The sequence below is a fragment of the Cylas formicarius genome, unplaced genomic scaffold (assembly GCF_029955315.1).
Source record: "Cylas formicarius isolate icCylForm1 unplaced genomic scaffold, icCylForm1.1 PGA_scaffold_1__22_contigs__length_36826433, whole genome shotgun sequence".
NCBI classification, from domain to species: domain Eukaryota; kingdom Metazoa; phylum Arthropoda; class Insecta; order Coleoptera; family Brentidae; genus Cylas; species Cylas formicarius.
Genome location: NW_026844264.1, coordinates 27,519,150 through 27,546,977, shown reverse-complemented (window position 1 = coordinate 27,546,977; position 27,828 = coordinate 27,519,150). Strand labels below are relative to the sequence as shown.

General features: G+C 32.6%; 5 protein-coding genes across 12 annotated transcripts; 3 read left to right on the top strand and 2 right to left on the bottom strand.

The window, feature by feature from the left end:
- Positions 1 to 81: 81 nt before the first annotated feature.
- Positions 82 to 12,600, bottom strand: LOC132696666 (male-specific lethal 3 homolog). 2 transcript variants are annotated; one of them, XM_060661629.1, is made up of 10 exons: positions 12,448 to 12,600; positions 1,834 to 1,895; positions 1,712 to 1,780; positions 1,549 to 1,658; positions 1,256 to 1,496; positions 1,034 to 1,200; positions 827 to 976; positions 567 to 767; positions 278 to 502; positions 82 to 222 (listed from the first exon to the last, which is right to left on the bottom strand). In XM_060661629.1, the coding sequence occupies exons 1-10, from the start codon at positions 12,464 to 12,466 to the stop codon at positions 165 to 167; spliced, it is 1,302 nt and encodes a 433-aa protein (XP_060517612.1). In that variant the 5' UTR covers positions 12,467 to 12,600; the 3' UTR covers positions 82 to 164. The 2 variants fall into 2 exon arrangements, with proteins under 2 accessions (XP_060517612.1, XP_060517611.1); XM_060661628.1 differs by lacking the exon at positions 12,448 to 12,600 and having other exon boundaries at positions 1,834 to 2,001.
- LOC132696671 (MORN repeat-containing protein 4 homolog) lies at positions 2,042 to 2,960 on the top strand. Of its 3 annotated transcripts, none has more exons than XM_060661641.1 (4): positions 2,042 to 2,135; positions 2,192 to 2,452; positions 2,503 to 2,612; positions 2,792 to 2,928. In XM_060661641.1, the coding sequence occupies exons 1-3, from the start codon at positions 2,120 to 2,122 to the stop codon at positions 2,610 to 2,612; spliced, it is 387 nt and encodes a 128-aa protein (XP_060517624.1). In that variant the 5' UTR covers positions 2,042 to 2,119; the 3' UTR covers positions 2,792 to 2,928. The 3 variants fall into 3 exon arrangements, with proteins under 3 accessions (XP_060517624.1, XP_060517622.1, XP_060517623.1); XM_060661639.1 differs by having other exon boundaries at positions 2,059 to 2,135; positions 2,192 to 2,378; positions 2,497 to 2,612; positions 2,792 to 2,960; XM_060661640.1 differs by having other exon boundaries at positions 2,062 to 2,135; positions 2,192 to 2,378; positions 2,792 to 2,960.
- On the top strand, positions 3,247 to 5,399 carry LOC132696668 (aspartate aminotransferase, mitochondrial-like). Its single transcript, XM_060661632.1, has 6 exons — positions 3,247 to 3,614; positions 3,671 to 4,178; positions 4,257 to 4,439; positions 4,578 to 4,816; positions 4,865 to 5,015; positions 5,077 to 5,399. The coding sequence occupies exons 1-6, from the start codon at positions 3,547 to 3,549 to the stop codon at positions 5,197 to 5,199; spliced, it is 1,272 nt and encodes a 423-aa protein (XP_060517615.1). The 5' UTR covers positions 3,247 to 3,546; the 3' UTR covers positions 5,200 to 5,399.
- Positions 7,740 to 12,434, top strand: LOC132696669 (uncharacterized). Its single transcript, XM_060661633.1, has 7 exons — positions 7,740 to 8,025; positions 8,766 to 8,930; positions 9,047 to 9,164; positions 9,831 to 10,031; positions 10,095 to 10,197; positions 10,879 to 11,052; positions 11,113 to 12,434. The coding sequence occupies exons 2-7, from the start codon at positions 8,870 to 8,872 to the stop codon at positions 11,215 to 11,217; spliced, it is 762 nt and encodes a 253-aa protein (XP_060517616.1). The 5' UTR covers positions 7,740 to 8,025; positions 8,766 to 8,869; the 3' UTR covers positions 11,218 to 12,434.
- A 38-nt stretch (positions 12,601 to 12,638) lies between the features above and the next one.
- LOC132696670 (pancreas transcription factor 1 subunit alpha-like) lies at positions 12,639 to 23,489 on the bottom strand. Of its 5 annotated transcripts, none has more exons than XM_060661637.1 (5): positions 23,350 to 23,489; positions 19,596 to 22,651; positions 19,272 to 19,546; positions 15,676 to 15,983; positions 12,639 to 13,046 (listed from the first exon to the last, which is right to left on the bottom strand). In XM_060661637.1, the coding sequence occupies exons 3-5, from the start codon at positions 19,484 to 19,486 to the stop codon at positions 12,898 to 12,900; spliced, it is 672 nt and encodes a 223-aa protein (XP_060517620.1). In that variant the 5' UTR covers positions 19,487 to 19,546; positions 19,596 to 22,651; positions 23,350 to 23,489; the 3' UTR covers positions 12,639 to 12,897. The 5 variants fall into 5 exon arrangements, with proteins under 5 accessions (XP_060517620.1, XP_060517617.1, XP_060517619.1 ...); XM_060661634.1 differs by having other exon boundaries at positions 19,272 to 21,653; positions 22,552 to 22,651; XM_060661636.1 differs by having other exon boundaries at positions 19,272 to 21,653; positions 22,552 to 22,667; positions 23,350 to 23,474.
- Between the last annotated feature and the right edge of the window lie 4,339 nt (positions 23,490 to 27,828).

Below are 27,828 nucleotides of genomic sequence, written 5' to 3'. Positions count from 1 at the left end.
ATGTACCAGGGAGAAAAAGATAAACAATAACAAAAAGTTACTTGTATCAACACAAAAACTCCCCAATTAAAAAACTTCATTGAAAAACTAATATTTATTTGGTACCTATTTAGATTCATGTCTGTAAAATACACATATATAATGTTTAACCTCTGAAAACTATCTTAATTTAAGTCCACATAAAACTTTTCTCCAAACCATTCTTTATGTTCTGTCAAGTGGCTAAAAGTAAAATCAAAATACTGCAAAGCATTCACTTAGGCTGATTAATACTCACTCAATTATTGAGTCAAAATGCCTTAACAAAATCTTCATCTTATTTTCTGGTATGCTTGAAGCAGCCAGTAACTCTGGCAACTTAACAAAAAGTCTTAACAAGTGCGTAGCACCATATACCAAGCAGGGAGGCGGCGGTTGTTGATTGTATACATAATCAGGTAATAGTTTCCAAGATAAGGCTCTTGCTAATGGCCCCGACGTGTCCGAATTTGTACTACCAGCACTAAGAAACTAGATATCAGTAACTGTTGCCAATGTCTTAAGCAAGACAAATTTTAAAACTATACCTTGATGATGGTTTGGCAGCATTCGTTCCATCTTCAGATAGAACAGAACTGCCATTATTATGTGGTTCAACTTTGGTACTAGTTGATGATCTTAAGGTTCTTCTTCTTGAATTCATTCTAAAACCGCTATTTCCATTCAAACTTGAGGCAGTTGCACTGCTTACTCGAGTTCCAGAACTACTATTTATTTCACTCTTAACCCTGTTTATGATTTTGTTATTTGGTAAAACACCTATAGGATGAAACGTCAGGATACTCACTCCATTTTTACTTCTGTAGATTCTACTAATTGAGAGACAGCCATTGCTGTTTGTATTTGACCTCTTTCAATGCCATACAGAAGCAAATCATTTACGGTAAAATCAAAATAAAGCCTCAAACCGTCCATCACTTCTCTGCATATTGCTAAACTACCAAAAACGTATTTTCAAACAACAGAATGCCTAATCCAAAAACTAGCTACATACTTCCTTTGAACATCTTCATGTTTGGGCCTGCAATTTTGATTATGAGAATAATATTTATATCTTGAACTTGGTTTCTCATTGAGGCCACAAATCTGACTTGTAGCATAATGTTTATAATAGGTTTCTAGAATTGTCACTATGTTTGGTTCAGCTGGTAATTTCAGGAGCTGAAAGAAAATTTTAAGCAATACTGTACTGTCAAAACCTAAATACTATTGACACCTTATGCTTCTTTTTAATAAAACTGTAATCAATCTCAATGACTTCTCTTAATTCAGGTGTTAATTCAATTTCTACAGCTTCATCCTCAATAGAAGAGTGTTCATCTGAACTACTTGTCATCTCACAATTGTCCCCATCAATTCGGGCTTGGCTGTCTGAGCTTCCTTCTTCTGAAAATGTAGCTCTGTCACTAATCTTTCGATTCCTCTTTTTTCTTTCTTTTCGATATAAATATGCTCCCCTACAACACAAAATTGTGTTAAACATTGGAACTAGAGTATCATTATACACACAATTGTAATTGTGCCTTCTCTGCTAGGTCTTTTTGAAGTTGTCTATTCTCAGGAGTATCTTTCAAAACATGGTCCTCACCTACACATCTATCCCAAGAAGAGTTCCATCCCTATAATTAATATTTTAGAAATAAATGTGAGAATCAAATCGGTGTAAGTATACTTGAAAATGTATTAGATATTCCACAATTTTTTTGCCTGCTTGATCCTTGCGTATCACAACATCAAGAACCTAAAAAAAACAGGTTTGCACTTACTCGACTTTATAGTACCATAGCGTATTACCTTGGAGTCGTATAATACTTTTGCCTTTGTAGGATCTGGTTCGTAACATAAAACTCTTTCACCTACAAAAAACTTTAGTTTAATTCCTCTAGTAGAAACCATTATCAAAAAACTGGTTTTGTTTATTTACAAGTGCACAACAAAAATATGCTCATACCACAGAACAGATAAATGGTAAGTGACATTAGTTCAACGTTATTTTCAGGAAACCCCTTTAGTAATCGATAAAAATTTATAATTAAATTAACTTAACTCTATTAGGAACTAATTGATAGAGTAGCCAAAAATGGATGATGAGTCTCGTAAGTAAATGGTATTTATACAAAGAAATATTTTGTGTAAAGATAACATTTTTCAGTGCCAGTCGTAGTAAATGGTGGATACCGGTGTGATAACGGTAGCATATACGTAGGATCTTGGAATAACGAGGGTAAAAGGCACGGCAATGGTCATCTACTACTAGCCGATGGTACTCGTTACGATGGATACTTTCAGGACGGTCTATATAATGGCTTAGGAGTACTGACATTTACTGATGGCGCAAAGTTCGTATTAATTTTCCTAATATCAAAAGCTAGTATTGCAAAGAATCTTCTGTACTTTCTTTTGTACACTTCACGTAAAATTGAGCATATCAATAATTGAATTCTAAATAACAAAAAGTTTTAGATATGAGGGAGAGTTTTTCCAAGGATGGTTTCACGGGTATGGCATTTTCTGGAGAAGCGATGGTATGCGACACGAGGGAGAATTTAGAGGAGGGAAAGTTTGGGGACTAGGTAATAATCTAAATATGGGCTATAATTGCCTACTTTAGTTACCCAAGAAATTTAGAAATTTGATTAATATTTTTGAAGAATTATTAATTACAGATGGAAAATGTGGAGCTTTAATTAAATAATTTACTTTTTTTAATTTAGAATAATGTAACAGATATGTAGATATGTTTATATTTCAGGATTGACTACTTTTAAGGACAATACCAATGGGTTTCCAAAGAACGAAGGTTTCTTTCAAAATTGTCAACTCAAATTACGAAAAAAGTGTCCTGATATTATTCAGAAGGCGCAGAAAATATCTCTGCTGGCAAGACAAAATATTGATTTACCATAATTCAGTATAATATAACATGCAATTTAAGTTTTGTTTTATTTATGCGCTAGAATAAAATAGTTTCAGTATCGAATAATAATAATTTGGCAAGGATAAGTTCAAAATTATTTGTTATATCAGGATAACGCTAGTACGGTTACGTGAGAAATCATGTTGACGTCGAACCACAGTACCCCTAAACGGCTTCAATACTGTGAAACACGTTAACTAACTGACGGCGTTGGAACTAGTATTCGAGGAGATTACCACGCACGGGATCGTGTATTTCCTCAAAAAAGCTGTATATTATTATAGGTTGTATGACCTTAATTAACTTGATTCTATAGTGTGTAAGAAGCATTTTTTTATAAATAGTCCAATTTAATTCGTGGACCCAGAGATCGGACCAAACATAGAATATCTATGCATCTGGCTGACCAGCTGACCTTTCGTTTGACCTTGCCACGTTTTCGGTATTATAGGATTTACGTCAGAATTTCGTCACGAGATTTTAGCAAAATACTGGTAATAACGCGGCATTACGTATACGGTTTCCTAAAATAATACATATAAATACCAGTTTCATAAGAGCCACTGAAGTAGGCAAGCCCATACCTAAAAATGTCCCTAAAAAAATCTACTTCCATTCTTCAGAACAAAAACGCAATAACCTATGCACAGAGGGCCAAGTAAGTATATCAATATCTATAATTTTGTATTTTTCTTTAATGACCGGTTATGTTAGCTCTTGGTGGTCTGGAGTTCAAATGGGGCCTCCAGATGTTATTTTGGGTGTAACAGAGGCTTATAAACGAGACTCGAATCCTAAAAAGATCAATTTGGGGGCAGGCGCCTACAGAGATGATGAAGGCAAGCCCTATGTTCTTTCATGTGTTCGTAAAGCTGAGGAGAAACTAAGGTCAAAAAATTTGGATAAAGAATATGCTCCAATTACTGGTAGCGCAGATTTTTGTAAACTCAGTATAGAATTGGCTCTAGGTGATAATTCTGATCAGATTGCAAATGGATTAAATGCTACTGTTCAGGGTATTTCTGGCACTGGTTCTTTGAGAATTGGTGCAGCTTTCTTAAATGGATTTTTCCCAGGAAACAAAGTGGTTTACCTTCCAACACCTTCATGGGGTAACCACATACCAATTTTTAAGCATTCTGGCTTAGATGTTAAGTCTTACAGGTACTATGACCCTAAAACTTGCGGGCTTGACTTTGCTGGAGCTCTAGATGATATTTCGGTAAGCACTATATATATACTTCTATAATTAAAAAATTTAGTGATGGTAATATTATGTAAGAGATATTATATTTTTTAGAAAATACCAGAAAAGTCTATAGTTCTTCTTCATGCTTGTGCTCACAATCCAACTGGAGTCGACCCTAGCAAAGAGCAGTGGGCAGAGCTGTCACAGTTAATCAAGAAGAAAAATTTGTTTCCTTTCTTTGATTTGGCTTATCAAGGGTTTGCCACTGGTAATGTGGACAATGATGCTTTTGCAGTAAGTATAATGTCACTGAATTGTCAACAAAAGCGGGACTATGCCTTTTTAGCGGAAGTTTAGTCAGTTTCAATGACTTTGTGAAAAGTGTAAAATCAGAAACTGTCAGTACCATAAACATGTTTTTATATGTTTTAGGTTTGCCTTTTTGTGAAAGATGGGCACAAAATAGCACTAGCTCAAAGCTACGCTAAGAACATGGGTCTTTATGGAGAAAGGGCAGGGGCTTTTAGTATTCTCGGTGAATCTAATGATGAGGCTGAGAGGGTTTTGTCCCAAATAAAAATTCTTATCAGAGCACTGTATTCCAATCCCCCAATAAATGGTGCCAGACTTGTTACCGAAATTTTAGGAGATGCCCAACTGAGATCTGAATGGTAAGAGGGTCTCAACCAAATAGTGCATGATTCTAAAATATACTTCAGGTTGCAGGAAGTTAAAGGAATGGCTGATAGAATTATCTCTGTAAGAACCAAACTACGTGATAATTTGAAAAAAGAAGGGTCGACCAAAAACTGGGAACACATTACTAACCAGATTGGTATGTTCTGCTTTACTGGAATGAATGCTCAACAGGTAAGCACTTAATTGATGTGTCATTTGTTCAACAATTATGCTTCAATGCTTTTACTTCTAGGTTGAAAGATTGACCAAAGATTTTAGCATCTACCTCACCAAAGACGGACGTATCTCAATGGCAGGCGTTACCAGCAAAAATGTTGATTACCTCGCTCATGCTATGCATGAAGTCACTAAATAAATATTAGACTGTAATCTTAAGAGTAAAGTATTGAAGAAATATTGGCTGAAAGTGAAAATAAGTCATTGAATTTGACCCAGTTTTTTTGTTAGGAATCAAATAGCCATAAAAGAAGTTGTAAATTGTTTTATTTTATTGCATTTTCTTTTTTTTTAATTTATTATATTATATGCATATTATATTGTAAATTGTTTGTTTCACATCATGTTGGTTTTATTTCGATTAGGTACAAAGAAAAAAAAAACAGAGAAACTAACCACTTTCTTTATATTAATAAATTAATAATAAGCAGGCAAAATGAAACATGTAGCTAACAAGCTAGCGCCTCCACTATTTTGTCGGTAGAATAAAAGGTGGTAGAGGCTGTGAACATAGATCAGAATAAGTTCAATTTACCAGTGTTCTCGCAGACCAAACCAATAATGTGATACATTATTTAATTTTTTTGTGACGACTTGGAGCCAACACATATCTTAGCATATTACATAATAAAATAAATTTACATATAAATTTCACATACTAACCTGCACATTGCCCCAATGTGTTTCTAAACAGCGATCTCCACACACTTAAAGTGTTTTATTTTCTGAAGCTTTAATGGATTTTGGGCCTATTGTGACAAAATACTGTGGAAAAGATGTTACATCAAACTTGCCAAATTGCCGAAATGTCAGCGGGCATGAATGCGTTTCTTTTAATGTTGGCTTCTAAAATACCTGTATTGCTTTTAACAGTGTATTTTGTTTAAGTTCTCACATACACAAAAAAATATTAAAAAATAAGTATAATACGGACGAGAGTAAATTCGTCCACTGCCTTTCTGTTTTCACTAAATACCCTCATTGTATTTAAATACTAACAAACACTCAACAGGATGGGATGGAAGCTGTAAAAATATAATTATTCGTTCCATATCGAAACATCGTAGTTTGTTAATGAGTGGTAAAAAATTCTGCCAAACCAACCCAAGAACTAGAAATCTACAAAATTAAAAAAAAAAAACAAATTATTTACGTGGTTAGTAGCGTCTATGTCAATAATTTTTACGTATTTAAATAATGTTAATGACCAAAATCATTAAAAATAATAAAAAATGCAGAGATCTATCATTTAGGATCAATCGATACTGTGTAGCTAACCAATTATCGAGACTCTACAAGTTGTACTTGGTGCAATTGTTTTTGTGTTATTTGTAGAAATGGTACCTATGCCAAGTGAGATCTTGGCGAAACGTCTCAGGATTCCAGTTGGAGTTCAACAAACGAACGGATGATGTCCCGGAATATATATATATATATATATATATATATATATATATATATATATATATATATATATATATATATATATATATATATATATATATATATATATATATATATATATATATATATATATATATATATATATATATCTGTGTGTGTGTTGGTGTGTGTGTGTGGTGTGTGTGGTGTTTGTGTGTGTGTGTGTGTGTATGTGGCAAATAGGTAAAAACGAGGAGGGTACATAATTATTTTGGAACCTTAAGCAAACCAGAACAATCCATAATCTGCTTCTCATACTATGCTTACTATTTAAGTAAGATAAAAAGGAAGAATTTTAAGAAATTTATTCAACGTATAAGTTTCGCATTAAAATATATGTATGCAGGGCTGGAAAGTTGGAAATAAACTGAGTAACTAAAAATGGTAAAACAAAAATTTTCAACAATTTCATCTTCATTCATCAGTTGAGTTAAGAAACATCTGTCTGTTAAATAACAGGAATTAGTAATAAGAAGAATTGAACGCAATGATGGAAATGAGAACATATAAATCTTAAAGAGGAACAAAAAGAAGCTAGAACTAACAATTAACCCATTTTAATAACAAAATTAAAAAAATATATTAAAAAATAAGCAAAAATCAGATCAATTGCTATTGTTTGGCATTTCTTCAAACCGCAAAATTTGCGTAGAACATACAAGACAACATCGCAACAATAAAAGCGCATCCGGATTGTAACATAATTTAAAATGGCAGGAATATTGGAATACCACATGTAATTGTAAATATATGTGACTGGCTGGGCACATCGTCGGGGACGTACAGGTGCTGGCCCTGTTTTAATAATATTATTGCAAGGGGGGCAAATAATAGGTATGATATCCAGCTGCGGACCGTTCCTGTTTATTTAATTTTAAATAAGCATTGAAAGAGAGCTTGAGTGGTATTAAGGTCGGACCCCCGTGCCGAGTTCACGCCTGCCCAAGGGGGATTTTAAAATTCCCATTGTAGCTCAAACCACCGGAATTAAGACTCTTAGCAGCCCTCGCGTATATCGAAAAAAACTAATCCACACCAAATAAAAAAACCGACTCGGTTTTTGATTAGATAAGTTTTTGGACCCAGATCGTGTCCATATATTTTAATTATAATCCCGTCATCCCTCGGGTTATCAGATAATATTGCGTTAATGTTTATTTCAGTTGTCTTCTCTTGTTCGAAACGGGCATTTCATCAGACACCTAAAATGTATATGAAAAGAATGTTTTTTCTACCACTAAAATAAAACACCCGCAAGGCAAATTGAGTTTTTATTAAACTGGCGTTCACTAAGGCTATATGTATTGGTTGTATGGAAAGAACTTTGCTCCGTGTTATACAGATTCGTTTAAATTTGGTCTGCCAGATGTTGAAACAGTATATTATCCAACAAATTTGATAAACGCCACTTTAGTGACGAGTTTGATAAACCGAGACACTGGAGCAGTTTATCAGCGTGTGCTTTACTTTTTTTAGGAACATAAGTTTTTGGGTATAACGAATGTCACAGTACTATCAGTGGGTAAGTATCTGATGCTTGCAAAGCCGCTACTAAACACTTTGCACTCTTCATCGGTGCACAAAAGGATATTTATACTAGGGATTAGAAAAAGTATATATTTTAAATTTCGTTTAACTATTTTGTAAGACAATTAGAATTAGAAAGCATTTTTTTAAATGATATATTTATTATTATTTCTTATGGTAATAGTTAAAAGTAAATTTTTGTAAAAAATTAATTATTTCGTCATATCCTCATACTATCTTTCGGATGGCGGTTATCAAGTGATCAGTTTTCCATTGATAATTTTAACTCGGAGACCGAAACATTAAACAGGTTTGTATTTAAATGCAATTGTTTTGCGTAGATTTTACGCAATATTCTATGTAAACATCATAAAGCAATTGTAATAAAAAATAAGATAATGTGTTGCTCCAAAAACGCCAACTAAAAATCGGTATATTCCTCCAAACTTCGTTAATTCTATCAATTAATACTTGTAAACCGAAAACGACATTCAATCTCTTTCCACACTATGCTGCCAATGCTAATGCGTTGGCACAACGTACTTTGGGTAAATTTTACAATTGGCACCACTGAACTGTGGAGTTAACAATAATCATTTTCCAACTCCTTTTTTCTTTAAAACTCGTACCTTCAAAGATGTGTACGTAGCTGTAAAAACTTGATGACCAAAAACAAATATAGGCTTATTTTACGATAAATCTTTCAGATAAAGCGGCTATAAATTTTGGTTTCAGATTGTGGGAGCGTTAAACAGCATGAGTATTTCGTTGATATTTTCCCGAAATAAGTTTTAACTTTTTTTGCAACATATATCGAATATATTTTGGATTTGGTGGTTATGATGCCTGTAAAAATTAACTTTGTCATCTGTTTACTCGTGATATACATTGATCATAAAGGTAAATAGCGAACTGTTTAATATTTAATTGAACGATCTAAATTCAGGAAAATTAAATGTAATTATTTTCACATTTTTATAATATAATTTATAGCATCTGAGACCACTTTATTTTAGTTTTGGCAGACATAAGAGATGATATTAGTAAACTGGTCGAATCTATTAGAGAAAAAATTCCAGAAACCATTCACGTGAATAATGTCAATTTAAAAATTCCGGAAGATTCAAGTCACTCGTAAGTAAAACAATGATAGAGAATTAGGATCACTGCAGTTGCAATTACGTACAACCAAACAAGATTGACACTTTTATTTAACTATAAGCTTCATCGGGTTAATAATGTGGAGTTTATTTGCATTATCCGCGTTAGGGGATCAATTTATAAAAATTATTACAATCATTTAATTAGTTTAGTGAAGAAAATTATATAGAAGCCTTTTTATCCACTTTTAAAACAGTGCTGAATCATTTGAACTGAGACAAACGACCATAAACAGTAATTCAACTTATTGCTCATTGCTCAGCTCAACCAACAAGCTAAATTGTACATTGAACGACTATATCCTACGCTTGTATTAAACTGTTGCTTATGGCGTCCTTTCACCGCTAATGTATGCTTAGTTAATGATTGTAAAAAAAAGTTAATTATATTATATCTCCATATGGCATATCGGTAATAGAATATAATTTCGCCAAAGGCTGGAGTCAATAGGAAGAAATCATTAATAGCAACAATGTCTTGCTCAAGAAAATCGTTCAATTATTCATCAAAGCAAAGTAAAAAATAAATACAAAAAAAGTTAAAAGCAAACATTTCTCATATTTGAGTCTTTGAATTAGCCACATCTATCAATTAGTCACATCTATCAACTAGTCACGTCCAATGTTAAATCGTTTTTAGCGGCTCTTTCTCAGTAAAAGATTTAACAATAACGGGAGTGAAGGAGTTTGTATTCGATATGCAGTACTATTGGATGATAGAGTATATTCCAAAAGCTTTTGAATTGACTCTCGAAAAAGTGCAAATGACGATGGATTATGAATGCGACATAAAAATGTTCAAAATTCCGTTTCTGGGTCTTTTTGGAAACGGCTCGATGAGGTAAACTACAGTTCTTGTTATTCAAATTCTATCTACATACCTATTAAGTGGTGCTTTTTTTAGCTATTCCGTGGAAGATTTAAAGTTGAACGGATCTATCCTGCCAATTTCTTCTAGTGGCCTTTTTACTCTAACTAGTGTGATTCTACAAATTGCTGACACGAAGGTAACAGGCTTCTTATTATAATATAATGTAGAGTTCTATTGACTGGTGATATTTTTGATAGTTTTTTAGTGAACAAAAATTGATTTAATATAAAAAAATTGCAGCAAACGCCTTACCAAAATCAAAACTAAGTCAGTGTGTGCCTGTACAATACGATTTTTTTTTGCAGAAGTACAAAATTATCGTGCTATTTACAAATCTTCTGGATTTCTCCTGTGTCAGTTGAAAATTAACAAAATTATCATGTTTTCTTAAATTTATTAAATGAGGGTCCATTAAATTAGACTTTTCTAAGTTACTGTCAACTCAGGTTACCTTTTTTTCGGATTTCGCTACTTTTCAGTTTTTTGTTTACAAAAGGAATAAGATAAAAGTACGTACGTACCAGCAATATTCTGTAAAACTCTTCTTATTGAATCGATTTTCTAAGTTCTCAAAGATGCCACTAAAATTGCCCAAAGTGAAGATCCTAGATTTCTTCATAGTAGAATGAAAACAGCAAAAATTCTTGGTTGCGAGATTCGAGTTTGATACGTTTTGAAAATTGAAAATTTACTGACCCATTAATGTTGGGCTAGTGATTTATTTAGTAATCGAACATTATAAGACGATTCTTTGTGCGATTGAAGATTGTGAATAAAAATCTACATAATTTAATATAATATTTATTTTTTGCAATAGGCAAGCGTTGGCAACTTAATGGAAGATGATGAGTTTAGTACAATGGTAGAAAATTTAATAAATGACCATTTCAATGTTGGGAAAATTGTACAAAACAACCAAGGCATTATCAGCGAACGACTGACTGAAATTGGTAACAAAATTATTCAAGATTTACTCCATAAAAGTGATTTGGTAAGCATTTTTGTTACTTTTTTTCACGAAATCGTTTTTATAGCCCCTATTTTGTTGTAGATTATAAATTCGGTGAAGCAAGATTCTAATTTTCACAACAATATGTCGAAGTCATTTTTGCCTGTTTTTGAGGAATTCGTCAACCAGATATCTAATTCCCTTTAAATATAAGTTAACATCAAAAATAGTTAATACCGAAAACAATAAAATGTTTTGTAATTGATAGGTATATTGCAAAATAAGTTTTTGTTATTTCTAGGGAGTTTGATAATATCTAGACTTACCAATACTTTTTTAAAGCATTATCGTATATAGACACATTTAGACAATCCATTTAATGAATAGCGGAAACCCCCTATACACAAATCTACACCCGGATTAAAAGATATCAAACTACCGAATCTTTACGCAAACATTCTATCAACTTCTGTCCGACTGAGCACATAATCCTCGATGGGATTAAAATTTAAACAACAATTAGTTTGAAAATGGAAAACAGATTATTTTAGGTAATTTGTTTTACAACAAAGGGAACGGCCATACGTGTCTTGAAAACCAAAACAAGCTTTCGTTGTCTAACATAAGAGAAAAATTCACAGATGGGAATTTTGACTGATTCGAAGAACTTTATTGATATTGGAAACGAGTTATTTAATAACATATTATGCAAGAAGTTTGATAAACGCCATTTTACTCATTAATTTCATTGACAACGTGCATGTTACATATACTATTCTTCAAAACAACATGAATAATATTGACTGACTTGTGAGGGGACACTGTGACCAAATTCAAAATGAATGAAAATGGATCATGAAAGTGATGACGCCTTGACGCCAAGAAAATGAAACATATAATTATAAACATTTATAATAGGCTATTAATAAAATCACAATAAATAATATTTGATTGATGGTAAATTAAATAAACCTGCACCATTTTACCATATTTTCAGCAGTTATAGCGGAATAAGCTCTCGAGTTCGGATATTTATTGTGTCAAATAAAACGAATTTGTTTCTATGCTGACATTTCGACAGTTTTGTAATGACTGCTAAGTATATTAAGCGACTAAATAAAAACGGAAATGCATAAAACAAATAAATACAAGTTTTAAGAAAATACATTTGCGCAATAACGAATTATTAAATCAGGCACATGTTACTTACCTAAAAAGTTAAGAATTTTTGTTAAAAAAAAATAGAATAAATCAGGAAACTTTAGTATCAAATTCCTCCGCAATTGCGCAAATGCAGTTTGTGTTGTTTTTGATAAATTTTTGCTATGTTTGCTATATTTTCCACAACTTAACTTCAATGAACGTTTACAGAAAAAGTTTCACATTTTCATATAAGCTGCTACGCCATTATAAAGCGGATTCCATCAAGTCTTTCACCTGTTATTTTCTCACGCATCCATCGCCGATGCCGTGACGTCAGCGAGTTTCCAAGTCAATATTTCGCGAGGAAAACTATTGGTTGCACGTGCATGTTTCCCACGATTTTCCGAGACGATCCCCCGCGTCACTTACCGTTTACGTTTACCGCCATTATAACGGCACGTGTTTTTTTAGTGAAATACAACGAAATTAGTTCACGTTTAATAACAAACTATTTACATATTTACAATAATCTGACTAGCATTCTAAGCGTAAAATTAATTCGAAATAATTTATTTGCTGCTCTCTAACTTTGTTGGTATGATTAATTTATTTACATATGTACACAAACACAAAAGATTACCAATTTACAAAAAAAAAATAACAAAATAATAAACAAAAAATAAAAAATACTAAAACAAATGTGACTAGAAAGGTACTACCAAATGAAGCAACAAAAAGCTGACTTCAATCGGAAGCAAACGAAGAACTGGATCCGTCTTTATTAGTTCGGGGGTCTTCAGGAACCCAGACTTTGGCGTGCATCCTACCATTGGCGTTCGTGTCTTTTACCCTAGACCAGGAGAGCGAATGGGCGGTATACAAGCCACCAACACCTAAAAGACGAACTCTTACACTCATTTTGTCGCTGTTACACGAATTGTCTCATCCAAAAATATTCATTTCGAATTCCAAATATTTCCGTCGGATAACCGCATCCGATTTACCGGAACAATATAAAAATACGATAATTATCGCCGCATTTAGATTGATTATCTATGGGTTAGAGGTCTATACCAACCAACCCCTCTTAGGGGTGGTATGTCGAATTCGAACATTAGGCGTTTGTTACGCAAAGCAGCTGGTTCCGGTGATACTCAGCTACACCTGACAATAACATTATTTCAATACGGTATTTAATAACGGTGACACAACATTTAAAATTGTTCATTTTATTTGTATTCGAAACATGCAACACACTGAATACTTTTCGTTAAAAGGTTGATTGATTTTTAAACTGAAGGTACTTAAATTTCATATCGGATGAGATACTGAGCTGATAGGTAACTAAAATGGGAATAAACGTTGTATTTTTTTTTCGAACGGCCTACGAATAAGTGTAATTTCTTGATTACTGTTTTTTGTGATGACATAAACGTCCTAAAAAAATCTATGCTTCGGGGTAATATGAGAACAGAGGCGTGGTTAATTTTGATTCTATTAAAAAAAAAATGGAGAACAATGAATATTTTAGAGGAATCTTAAATAGTAGTAATAATAGGTTTACGATTGTCATTAAAAAATATGAATGAGTTGAACGGTAATATAATACACAACTGTAACATTCGGACACTGAATACCTAATTACAGACTTCCAATTATCATAAATGCATTAAGAACACATAAGCTAACCAGGAAATGTTGGAGACACTATAATTATATTCAGTGCATGAATATTTTGGTTAATTATATTGGTTAAACGTTGTTAATTTGTTATTTGTTTGTTATTTCATTTTTTTAAAAGTAAATTGTAATAAAGAAGTACAATTATTAAATCGATTTTAATTAATTCCGGTAAATTTTTATCGGCACCACTAATTTGAAAAGTGTGTAAAAATTTTAATGGAAAACGGGGGTCAACTACAAAAGAATTTCCATTATTCTATCAATATTCTATTTGTAAGAAAATAAACCACTTGCTTTTATATTCAGATATATTCGGATTTGCGATTCGTTGTTTTTTAAATTATTGTGAGAGATTTGATTAAAAAAAAACGTATTCATTACTATGTTTTCCGCTTTACACGGAAGAATATGTTATCAAGTTTCCACGATAAAATTTCGTACAAAACACAAACATTAATTCTTTCTATTAATTGTTGGTTAATATTATTTATGTATTGATTTGGGCTTAGGTGGTAATTTAGTTTTAGTTAAATGTGTTCGTCAAAGTTAAGAATAGTTAAATTAACAAATGAAAAACTGAACACCCCTGTAAAATCTTTGTTCCTTGTTCGATTTTGTTTTTTTTTTGTTGGATAGGTCTTTGAAAAATGCACTGCTTATTGCTTCAACTTAAAGTCATGGTCAACTGAGACTATTTAACAAAAGAGAGAGAAGGGAAAATTTAGTATTTAGAAATTAGTATAGTTAGATTTTGTGTAATACTAATAGCCCTTATGGATATTTGACATCAAAAATTAGTTCCAGTTAACCATGACTTCAGGTTGATGTAATAAGAAACATAAGGTTTTAGTCTTCTAAACAAAAAAAAAATCAAACCGTATTCAAAGATTTTACAGGGATTTGCAGGCTTAAGCGGATATTTTAAACGCGCTGTATTAAATCATTATAAAAATTTTGTTGAATAGTCTCAGTTGGCAATGACTTGAAGTTGAAACAATAAGCAAAACAAGGGTTTAGTGCATTTTCAGAGACCTATCAAGAAATATTTTACAAGAATGTACAGTTCTTAAACTGGACACACTTTATAAACTATTGTTACTTTCTATGAATCTTTAAAAATAAAAGCATATTGTGAATTCATTGTATTCATGCAGTTGACAATCACATCTTTGGAATACACCGTTATATTATGCGTTGTTCATAGCTCTTGAAGAACTTGTATGTAATGAAACGAAATTTTTATTTTTTTCGAAAATCTCTGAAAATAAGTCGTTTTTTTCTGGTTTCTCAACATCTCGCAAACGGAAAACTAACCGTCTTTTTCTGGTTTTCAGATACTTATACTCTACATCTCTCAGCTTAAACGCAATTTGTCCGCCAAACATTTCCTATATACGGTACCAAACCACAAAAAACTAGTCATGCAAAAATACCTAAATTGCTCTAAGGACTACATATAAAAATAACAGTAATAGGAATAACTATTGAATTTTTCTAGTTTTTATTTTTTTTAAACTGTTAAAAAATAATTCATTTGATCTGAAATTTGCAAAATTTGTTTTAAATAATTAACATTTTATGAAGTTTTATTACTGCTGCACAGGTTACTGTATTTATTACCATAATTTGTACCAGTTGTATATATCTAGATGTTTAACTTTTCTAATAATATTCAATATATAAGTTTTGACGTTAAATAACAATTTTTGTGTATCAAAAAAATTTGCCGAATAAGAGCGCATTTCTTTCAGCGCTTTATCAATCGATTCTAAATTTAAAACGGATATTCTGCTACTTCCACAAAATTATACTAAACTACTTACTAGTTACTACCTTTACCTCTAACGATAATCTTTTTTGGTTCGTCCTTTTGCAAACTTCTCTTATGCCCATTAAAATACTCTGTGTTGGAATTCCGATCGCTTCTCACCAACTCGCTCAAAAAATTGATGTATCCTATTGCCAATTTTAACGTGTCCACTTTGGACAATCGCTTTTCGTACGGCAAAGTGGGTATATGTGCCCTAAGACCTTCGAATGCGTCGTTAATGGACTGCATGCGTTTCCTTTCGCGAAGATTCGCAGCTTGTCTTTGCTGAATTTGTTGTTGGGGACATTTGTTTCTTCTTCGAAGCCGATAATTACGACTAAAAATCAGCGCTATTAACATTTTAATGTCTCCCTTTTCTGTTGGCTGATTTTCGAAAGATCACTTTGTTTGCATAACAAGGATAGCCACGCTTATGAAAAGTTATTCGCAAAAAATCGCTGAAAGACCTTAGAAACGTGTCTATGCATCAACCAGTATGATCGAAACAGATTGTTACTACAGAGGTGTTACTATGATAGGTGTTTTAGGGCAGTTCAAGGGATAAATCCCATTTATGTTGCACAGTAGGACGGACTTGCAGCGGAATTCTCATTACAAAAGAATTCCAAGAAATTGTAGTTATGAAAGGGTTTGCCCCTTGGGGCACGTGGACTATAGTGACTAATAGGGAGGTTTTTGTTTGGGAGCGTAAATTTTTAGCAAATATATACTTCTACTGAAAGTTGACATTGAATCAAGTTTATGACCTATGATCCTTTAAAAAGTAAACATAAATGTTCCTACTATTAGGTGACTGGAATATTACAAACTGATTCGTTTGCGGTGTGCCAAACACTAAAAATAATATCCTAAGAACTAGATACTTTTTTTGGCAAAACTATCTAACTTATTATCTGAAGACTAGCATATTTATTAGACTCACGCCAATTTGATTTTTTAAGTTTTTCTCCCATTCGAAACTTAGGATTGACACGTTTCTTGATGTCATCAGCCACGATATAAGACAATATGTTTAGTAAGAACAACTTGATTCTAATGCAGCACCAAATTAGGTTCATATTGTTGAAAGTAATACAGAAATGACATCGATGATTACATTTTAGCAATAAATGGATACATGGTACTGATGAAACTTTTCACTGAGAAATATGTTTATTCTTTACCATGTTGTCGTAGAGTTAGATTGCAGAACAAATAAAAATATATCTCACTCTTCTACTGATAATGAGAATAATCAAACGTCAGTGACGCACGAAGGGTAAGCCACGGAGGGAGGAGCAAGTGTACACCATAATTCATTTTGTGCATATAATTCCTGCGTGTCACGTACTGATACTAGTTTTGTAATAATATTCGGCTTCATATCGAATATTAATCAGACAATATAGATAGTATTCGTTTTTAATCGAAATATTTTTCACTGTAGGAAAGATAACGCCAGGTATACACAATTATTATACCAAGATCAATGAATGACTGCTAATTATATTTGCATTCGTTGACATTTTAGTAAATAGACAGATAACAGAATATTTTGACTACATACATGTTACTCAAATCCTTTGGAATCGCGACAGAATCGCATGAAATGACTTTTACGTACTAATCAAAGTTTTCCTCAGATAAACTCCACAATGATGCCAGGCAATGATTTCATCTTTAAATCGACATTTTGCTATAAATACTACAATGTGTTTTTTCTTGTTTATTAAACCTCAACGACGAAAATGTTTTCCGATCGAATTCAAAACGTTTCAGTGACGAAAGTGATAGAACTCCGAACTTCCTGTCTTTATTTTTATTAACATTTCATGCAGATGGATCACTAAACTAAACAACACTATTAGTTAAGTTTACAGTTGATTACGGACAATTGAACTTCGATAGGTACACTCCTTCTGGATTTCAGCAATACAGGGTCAATACTCGATGCCGGAGAAATCCAGAAGGAGTACCGTGGGTTGAATTTACCTTGATAAGATTTTAATTTGCTGTAACTTTTTTGTTTTTAGAGATATCAATTTAAACAAAAACACAAAATGTAGTGTTCGTGGCCAAGTTTTTTTCCAAATAATGTATAAAACAAAACACGGTCAATTTTCTGATATATAAGCCTACATCATATTTTTTTAAATGGAACGCCGTATATTATATGTGTTTAATAGCATATCTTATTCCGATTACAATAATTTAACACACTTTATATTTAAATTTTAATATAAATTCAAAGAGTGCAACAACAATAATTATTTACAAATCAAAGTAAAACAAAAACACACCAAAGTAAAAAATTCTTTAACTATTATAAATACTGCTGTATGTGACCACCAGTTTCCTGAACACATTTCTCATTCACTGTAATTGTATGGTCTTGCATTTAGTAACGTTTTCGGATTGTCTCTCAACTGATTGATCGCCCCTGAAATCCTTCGATGAAATTCCACGTCATTATTACAAGAAGTTCTGTGCCCGTGATTTTTTATTTGTCTACAAAAAAAATCCATTAAAGTTAAGTCAGGGCTGTTGGCTGTCCAATCCATAGTTCCGTCGTCCAATGTTAACAAAATTTTTAACTTGTACAACATCGTGAGGAGGGTCGCCGTCTTGCTGCCATATAATCAGGGCTGATATATTTAGGGGTAAATCTTCTATACATTGTTCTCTTTGGTGCTCTAAGAGTTGCAAATAATGACCTCCAGTTAACTTTTGATCTATAAATATCGGACACAAAATATGCTCATCTATGACACCACACCATACACTAATTGATTGGTACCCCTGGGCTTATGTCTAGGATTATTTTGTCCATTACAACGCTTTCTTGTAGTGAACGAACTTTCATCAGTCCATAAAATGTTTTTCGAAAAAATATTATTCCCAATCTCATATTTATATTCTTTATATGCTCTAGTAATAGAGGAAACTGGATGTACTTCATAGAATCCTAATATGTTTGCCTTATTTTCTTCATTTGAAACGATATGATTTGATTCCGGCATATCTTTTTAGCATTTATAATACGTTAACGTTCTCTGCAAAATTTCTTTGCCAGCCACGGAAATATGCTTTGAAGGAGCTGCTGTTGCACTTTTTTTATTGAAAAAGTATACTTGAAGCATATCAGATGCTAAATTCGCGAAAAAACCATTTTAACAATAATGACTTGGACAATAATTCAATTGTTTACTAATATGTCAAACATAAACATAAACATTTTTATTTGTCAGTCATGCACTCTGAAATTATATAAAAATTTCCAATTTGTGCCGATTTGTCAAAAACGAATGGACTAAAATATAAAGTGTGTTACATCATTGTAATCGGAATAGGATATTCTATTAAACACATATATAATATATAGGATGTTCCATTTAAAAAAAAATATGATGTAGGCTTATATGTCAGAAAATTGATAGTGATAGTTAGTTTCAATAGTGTCCCACCTTAGGAGAAAGGTCTTACGAAAACACGTCAGAATTTAAATCCAAAACAAATTTTGAAAACGCATTGGTGTAAACGATCGTCGTAGATATTACTAATTTGATTATCTTCACATCCAGTTGTAAGCCAAGAAAATAGTAGACCACACAAACACAAAACTTACTCTCTCTGTTCGGAATGGTTTTCTTGATCGCTGTTAAACGAATAATTCGATAGCGCCGAATCACTGCTATTTTCATCGTACAAAAACAAATCGCCGCTGTTTGAAGATCCCGTAGAACTGCCGTTGCTATTCCCGTTTGCGGATATGTAATGACTAGCATCGAAAAAATACTGCCGATTGACGATATCGAGATCCAAATGGTCCATATTAAACATTATTCTTCGGTGGGACGAAATTGTTTCAAATTCGAAACACGTGTCACTATTTCCCTTTAGCTAATAATCCAGAAATCAGTGTGAGAGGCGTGCGGACATGTTTACATACACTTGCTGGATTAGCAGGATGTGACCGTAACAAAAGGGCGGCGACGTTTCGAACTTAGTCGCCTGATTATGGACACGCTTATGGCACGTGGTCTCACACGTGTCGATGTTTTGGATCGACTAAAAGATGAGACTCAGGAATCCATACTCCGTGGAATTGCCAGTCTGTGTGAGTGTGTGTGACCCCGGAACGTTGATATCGAGAAGCGCCTCCGGATTTGCCGGAGTTTCGACTGGGGTAGTTGGAAGCTCCGCCTCGCAAAGAGGGTGTGTATCGATTTCAACGTCGCATATCGGCGAGGATTATTACCGAAATTTTTTCCAAAAAACTTAGCTCTATCTAAAAACCTCAGTGTCTCATTGTATAAAGAACGCAATTCTGCAACGTGGCTACAAACAAATTGCAAGAAATTTGACATATAATATTAGTTATTTTTTACCGAAAATAATTTAGTATTTGTTTTCACAAAAAATATAGAACTATAGAGTCAATTTGGCTAATTCTAATAAATATACAAATTAATAATAGTATCCACATATTCTTCAAGTATGTTGTGTCCCAATATTTTAGGCGCCCTATTCACAATACTCATTTTATAGTTAAATATGAAGAACTTTTTCTTTAAAAAAAAGAAATAAAATTTTGCGAAGTATTCGCTCATATAAAACGTTTTTAATCCGTAAACATTACTCACGTTTCGCTTACAATAGGCTATCTTCAGAGATATATAGTATGTGTATAAACAAAGACGATGGACAAACACTATGGTTTATCAAAATACAACCTAAAATTTAAACCATAATGTAATCTTTCTTCATCGCTTGACTTGGTCTTCGTTCGTAATTAAATATTTATCGTACTTAGATTTTACTGAATAAAATAGTTTTGTATTACCGAGTACCCAGGAAAATTGTATTTCGTTTAATATAAAGAACTGAATGAATGTATTGCATTTTTTTAATTTAATCAGTGGTCCTCCAACGTAATAATTAATATACTTTAAAATTAGGCAATCCATTAATAAAAACTGCAAATTGAAAATGCTCTAGATTGTTTTCCTAGTCAAATTTTACTTTAATAATTTAAAAAAAAAGATTTTTGATACAAGGTTTCCCCTACCAAAAGTAAAAACTAAAATAATCTTCTAAAGTTCATTAGCTACATTGTACCCTTATCAATCAGACGACATTTTAAATTCCCTACCGAAAGGAAAAACTAAGACAATCATTTAAAGTTCATTAATTACATTTTGCAATAGAAAATTAATGAAAATTAATAACGATTTTCAGAAAGAAGACTTCCTTCGGGATTATACAATGTTAACAAGTCATAAAGTGACAAACGTAATATTCGTAAAAATAATTACCTTTCTCTGGACCACTTTTGCTTTTTTGTTTGTTTGTGTTTGTTCTTATTCCAATTAAAAAATCAGGTCTAGTTGATTCAAGAAATGAAGTCGCTCGCCATAGTAATGAATTTGTTAGTTTTGGTAAGTACGTTAAAAAAATTAGTACTTCTGCATTTTAGAATGAAAAATTGAAACTATTTATCACATTTTTTAAAGACTTTAAAGAATAAGTTAAGTATTTGAAAATATATACTGAAATATTCATTTAAAATATCAATTATTTGGGTGATTCTCTTTTTGGGTAAATTTTTTCCGCTGCCGCACGGTATGAAAATTTTCCAGTAACATTAATTGTGTGAAACTTTTTAAACTTTGGTCTATTAGTGTGCCAAATGGAATAATAACTTGTTTTCAATTAAGGAAGGCTTCATATCAAAGCAATAAGCGAGAGCAAGTGTTCAATGGTTGTCAATTCAACAGAGACAACCACAATAATTGTTCAAACGTCTCAATAACGGCATAACACTCAGTGGATTGCCAATACTAAATTAGCAGCCCATTGAATCAATAATGGCCTTTTAATATACTCACGCTTTTTCTGCCCCCATCCGATGGAGCGACGCTTTTGTCTGGGGTGTTTAGTTGATACATATGTTTCTCTTAAACGTTCTCCCACACCGGGGGCGTTTCATGGACAAGGGCGTTCGTTTCTAGGTATTTGAAAATCAGGGATCGCCCTTTCCAAATGTAATAAAATGTATCTTCTTGAAAATGATTCAAACAAAATCGAAAATATTTTTTCTTACGACAGCAGCCCGAAACCAAAGGTTCAATAATCGGCGTGTTGAATGCGTCCAAACATACTTTCAATTCCGAGAGATACAAATGTTTATTATTTGTTGCTTTCAACCAATAATTCAGTATGCATATAGGTATTAGATAATATAGCGACCTTATTACAGTAAAAATATTTCCGTAGGGAGGAAATGATTTTCCGGGCATGTCTTTATATTTCACCCACGAATCTGCACTTTGTACCATTTCGTTCCTAAACAGCGATTTCCACATTAATACAATATACATTTAAAGAGATATTTTGCAAAAAAAACTGCCTTAAAAATGCATCCAAGCTTATTGATGATCTGTCAATATTTGTCGTTGAATGCTGCATGGTTATTGGTTAAGAGCAAGATTTTAAATCTCGCGCATGCGTCTTTGATTAATTTTTTTTAATGGTTGCTTCGCAAGTCAGTCATAGGCAGGGCCTCTATATCTTTAGTATCTATATGAGTTTAGATGTAGCATTCTTAGCAGTATTAATGATTTAAATTGTCCAGAATGCTGAAAGAAGAGTGGCACAAAGTGCAGGTTGGTGAATGGAATTGAAAGAAATGCTTAGAAAATCATTTCCTTCTCTGAGGCGCATCAATTTTTTTTCGTCAGCTAATATATTATCTAATAGCCATATGGTTAGAAATGAAAGCACGCCAATGCGGTCCGCATCATGCCGGGTTCACTGCGATTAAATTACTTGTCAAATAGTAAAGCGTGAAGAGAGGATTAGATGACAAATTGCAAGTGCTTTTATATAGAGTGTTTTTTGTTTACCTATTAGATCGGGGAATGAAGCGGCTGCAGGGTTCATAGGTCGCGTATCCGTTGCGGTAATGGCGACGAGTATTTCTGGGCACCTACGAATGTATTTCGCCTGAAAAAATGCAATCCTAGAAAAGATTAGCATAGTTTACCCATTCGTTGGTATGTTTGCTATGCACGCATGTGAAGCAGCTACTCTACACATTCATTTGCACGGAAACTTTGCACACTTGCTTCTCTTGGTCGCCTTTAGACTGGGTTTAAAGACTATTTGTATAGTCATTTATATTTATTAAATTTGGAATACACAGTTGCAAAAAATTACGAAAATTCTGAACCGAAATTAGTTACCAAGTTGGTTAGCAATTCCGACATGTAAAATGTGGCAAGACAACAGTGCTAATTCCTGCAAGGAAAACTGATCCAAGATGGATTGTTAGTCAAATTAAAGTCACGCCTACAACAACAAAAATCTTACAAATTTTGACCTCGGTCGTTTAATCCTTATTATGTATTTGCTATAAAAAATAATACCAAATTACACATGTAAAAATTAAGCCCTAAGCCTAAGCAAAGTAAACCTGCTTAGTCGCCTTCTGAGCTCTGAAATCTTTACGTATTCTATACATAACCCCAAGCATTTTAGAGTAGTTATTTACAATATAATCGATGTGCAAGCTCAATGATAGTTTACAGTCAAAAATAATTCGTAATGTATACCCTCCTTAGTTACTCATTCTTTACTAATTTTTAATTTAATTTATTTCTAAATGAAATCACAAAGCACATCGATAAGATTTCACCACCTACTTGTAAATTTTTCTTTGAAAAACTAGTAGTTTATGTTAATCACGATTGCCCGAGTTTGCAATTTGTCGCATTTAGCGAAAATTAGCACATCTTAACTGAATCCGCATCCTGTGATTCCCTAAAGCAAAACGCTACTAACCAAAACTAATGGAAATGTATATTAATATAGAAATGATATTCCGAATAAATTATTTGTTAAACCGGAAGTGTATCCTCCCCAACCAGGTGTTTATTCCCATCATAAACTTAGGTAACAACCAGAGGCAATTAAATCTAACATAATGAATGCGTTATAATTTATAGCATCTCCTTTGTGTGAAATATGCCGCCTACGGGATTGTTTTCACGGAATGACTTAGTGTATCTTTTAGTAACCCAGGAGAAACTCGATTAAATTGATTAACTCTATTACAATTTTTAAAGTGGTACTCATTTTATGCCATTTTTGTGATATTCTGCAAATACGTATTTGCTGTGGAAGCCACTGTAGCAATTTTTTTGGCCATTTGCTATAATCCTTTCGGTCAACATGATGGCCGTACTACCTCAACTTGATGTCAATTATAGTTGCCTGTCTCGTGTTTTTTCTTATTTGTTTTTTTTTAATCATTAACGTGAGTCTGCAACAACACATCCAAAAACCCATTTCTGCAGTCTTTTCTTCAAGTGTTAGGTTAATTCCCAAACCTCAGCTCCATAAGTCATGATACTCTCAACTAATGTTTTGTGCTCAATTTTGTCAAATTCCGGATTTTTATTTCTGGTCTATTCTAATTACTTCATAATTTTACCATGCTGAATCCGTTTTCACTAACACCATTTTTGCTTATATTTAACTCCAAAAATATATGTATAATGTGTTATGCTTTAAAATTTTGGAAAAAATGTGTACAATTTATTAATATAGATATATAAAATAAAAACTTAAGGCCAAAAATAGAGCATTGGAGTATATCAACTTCACTTCAAGGAATATAAAATTTAAATAATATTAATAATAATAATAATAACAAACAGCCTTTATTAAAATACGTAATACAATAGATACAATACACGAGGTCTGGCAGCGCCATTCCACCCAGTATTCAGAATTTAACAAGAAAAAAACTAATAAATTTAAATAGCAGCACTTAGGCCCTAAATTCACAATACGACAATTTTAAATCAATCAAAAATTTCATATTCCTAAAAAAAGGAAGAAAAAAATAGACACCGGAAAAAGGCAAGAATAATATTCAAAAACGATTAAACTATTTACTATTATTACTATGATTAGGCATTTTTTCTGCGTTAGGGCCAAAGGCTACTTCTTTAAGGTTTTATAACTCTGTACTTAGAATACGGCTCGAGAATAATAGAAACGATATTTTTTAATTACTTTTTGTTTGTTTTTTTATTTTTTTTTATTAAAATTGAACCCTAGAAACCTCCCTTAAAAAGGGGAAGTTTCCTTAAAAATTATCTAATTCACTTATACAATAATATCCAACACTTTTATCCGGAGTCTTATGGGAACTTACGGAATAAAAACTACCGCAATTTCAAATTTCAAAAATCAGATTTCATGGGGAGCGTTATATTTATCCACATTTTTTTTTAAAAAACAAAGTGTTTACCAGCACTTTTACATACATTTATAAGCAGAGTGGCATGTTTCCTTAACACTAACTTTTTCAAACTAACTAACAAAATTCATATATATATATATATATATATATATATATATATATATATATATATATATATATATATATTATTATTATATAAATTCTAGCTTAACAGGCAACATAATTAACAACTATTAAAAGCTATGTAATTAGGCTCAAACTAAGTTCAATAGAGGTGTGTTATTAACATCTAGTTGATTATTTAAAAAGATATTTGAATTTTTTAGTTTCTTAATTTCAAAGCTTTAAGTAAACTTAATTTGTGCCTCTTACTTTACTCAAAATGTAAAATTTAATAATCTTGATGAAAACTATGAATACATTCTCTTAAATAATAATAATAATACACATTATTTACAAACTAAGAAGGATAATATCACAGAGGAGAGATTCTTTTTCAAAGAAATTAAAACGTTTAATTCTTAAATTTTCTAATTTTGAGGAGAGAACTGACGATTAAACTCGTCAGTAACATAAAAACAACAACTTTAATTGTATATATTTAATTAATTTTTCTAAAGTAATGATTGTACCAAAAAGTATATAGGTCAGACACGAAGGACATCATAATTCAGTAATCAATGAAAATTTTGATTCTATCTATGCAATTAATTTAAGATAATGTATCATAATTTCACTCAAGATTTTCAAACTTTGAAAGTAAAGGTCACAAATTAAAAAATTTAAATATCCTTTTAAATGATCAATTACATCTTAAAAGCTCATCAATGTTAAATTTACTTTGAGCCTAATTACATAGTTTCATTGTTGCGTTAAAGTAAGTTGAAAGTTGTTAAAGTAAAGTTGATATATTTTTTAGATGGTCGATCTGCATGAAAATACGTAAGTTTTTTATTTTTTCGTATTGATCGGTCGGTCCAATAGCAACGGGAACCGCGCTGTATGCTTCGGATTTGGACTTTGGACTCTGGCGTTCAAAGAATAATACAGGAATGGCTGGCGGAACAACAAAAAAATTAAATATCTGCCGAAAGACTGTTTCTAAGGGAGCACATAAACTGCACTGTGGTATTTGCAAGAAGCACTTTCATTTGGAGTGCGGGAATGTTAATGAAGTAGATGCGCGACTGGGTTGGATGCAGACAGCAGACTCCTCGGATGACAAGTCTAATGAGATAGCAGAGCTGAAGCTTATGGTTATAAGTATGCAAAATGAGAACAAGGAGATAATCAGGTCTCTTGAATTTGTCAGCAGTCAATTTGATGAAGAGAAAAACAGATCAAAGGTTTTGGAAAATATGGTGGTCGAACTATCAAAGGATAATCAAGAACTCAAAGTTGAAGTTGACAAATTAAAATCTGCTTTTAATCAGGAGGAAACGAAAAGGATTGCAAACGATTTGACCATTTCGGACTAAGGATGACAACCAGGAACAAGCAATTGAAAAAACCCGAGCCCTATTCTCTCAAGTGAAATGTCAAACTTTAAACAAGTACCTGCTAAAAGCGATATAAAGGGCGATCGTCATCCTTAAGTCTTAATCTCGCTCTTAAAAACACAAATTTTTCCCATTCTAATTAGCGAATTTTTGTGGATGAGGAACTTACAAAAAAAGCATATGACTGCTTCAAGCAGGCGAAACAACTCAAAGGCGTCGGCTACAAAATACGTGTGGCGTCGAGATAGGAAAATCTTCATTCCCAAGATTGATGACTCCAAAGTTCTTGTTATCCGTAGTCAAGACCACGTTAAGGAACTACTTAAATAGACTTTTATCTTTCTTTGTTACTGTTTTTCTTTTGTTTTTTGTCTCTTGTCTCTTTGTTGAGCTAGTTTAATATATTTACAGCTGATCTTTATGCTACCCTTGTGGCTAGTCAAAATCAGAATAAATATCTTAAAAATTGGTCACATAAATGTGTGATCCTTATTACCAAAGATTGAAAATTGTCCTCCACGACATAATATACTTACCGCGTTACATAAATTGGAGGATTCTATTGCTAATATTGTGATGCTAGTTGATGAGTTTGTAGTCATGGATGATATAAACATAAATCTTTTAAAACATAACAATGATTCAGTTGATAAAATTCTTGACTATTTCAACTGCAAGCAGATGATTCTCAATATCACTAGATATACCAGATATAAGGTGAGCTTGATTGACGTTATTATTCTGTCCGATGACCGTCTGTTAAGTGGCTATGTTCATCACCATGACATACACGATCAGTCGGATCACCAATTAATTTACTGCTCTCTGGATGTAGAAATTTCTGCGTTCGAATAAAAATTATTAGATACCGAAATTTTAAACAATTTGATATGGATACTTTTAAAAGAGTTGTAGTAAATCTACCTTGGTGGCAAGTGTTTGATTGTGTTAATATAAGCCACAAGGCTGCTATGCTTTCTGATATGATCATAACCATCACGCACCAATAACTGAAAACAGGTAAGGAGACCGCCTGCTCCTTGGTTTACCGACGCTTTGCGTATGAGAAGGCATCCTGAGCTCATTAATCAACATTTTGTTAATTCATTGCGTCAAATTCCTAATACTGTTAGTACAAAATGTACGTCGGTAGAATTTGAGCTCGAGTCGATAAATGATGAGGCGGTTTTCTGGGCTATGGTGGGATGAAATAGCAATACAAAAACTGAAAACAACAACTTTTTACCTAAATTACTGCCAGGATTTCGCAAAGGTTACAGTACGGCTACGGCTTTGCTCAAAGTTTTGGATGATATTCTCTCAGCACCAGATAAAGAGAAAATATCGGCTTTGGCCTTATTAGATTATAGTAATACTTTGGATACCATTACTCATGCTATGCTCTGTGCCAA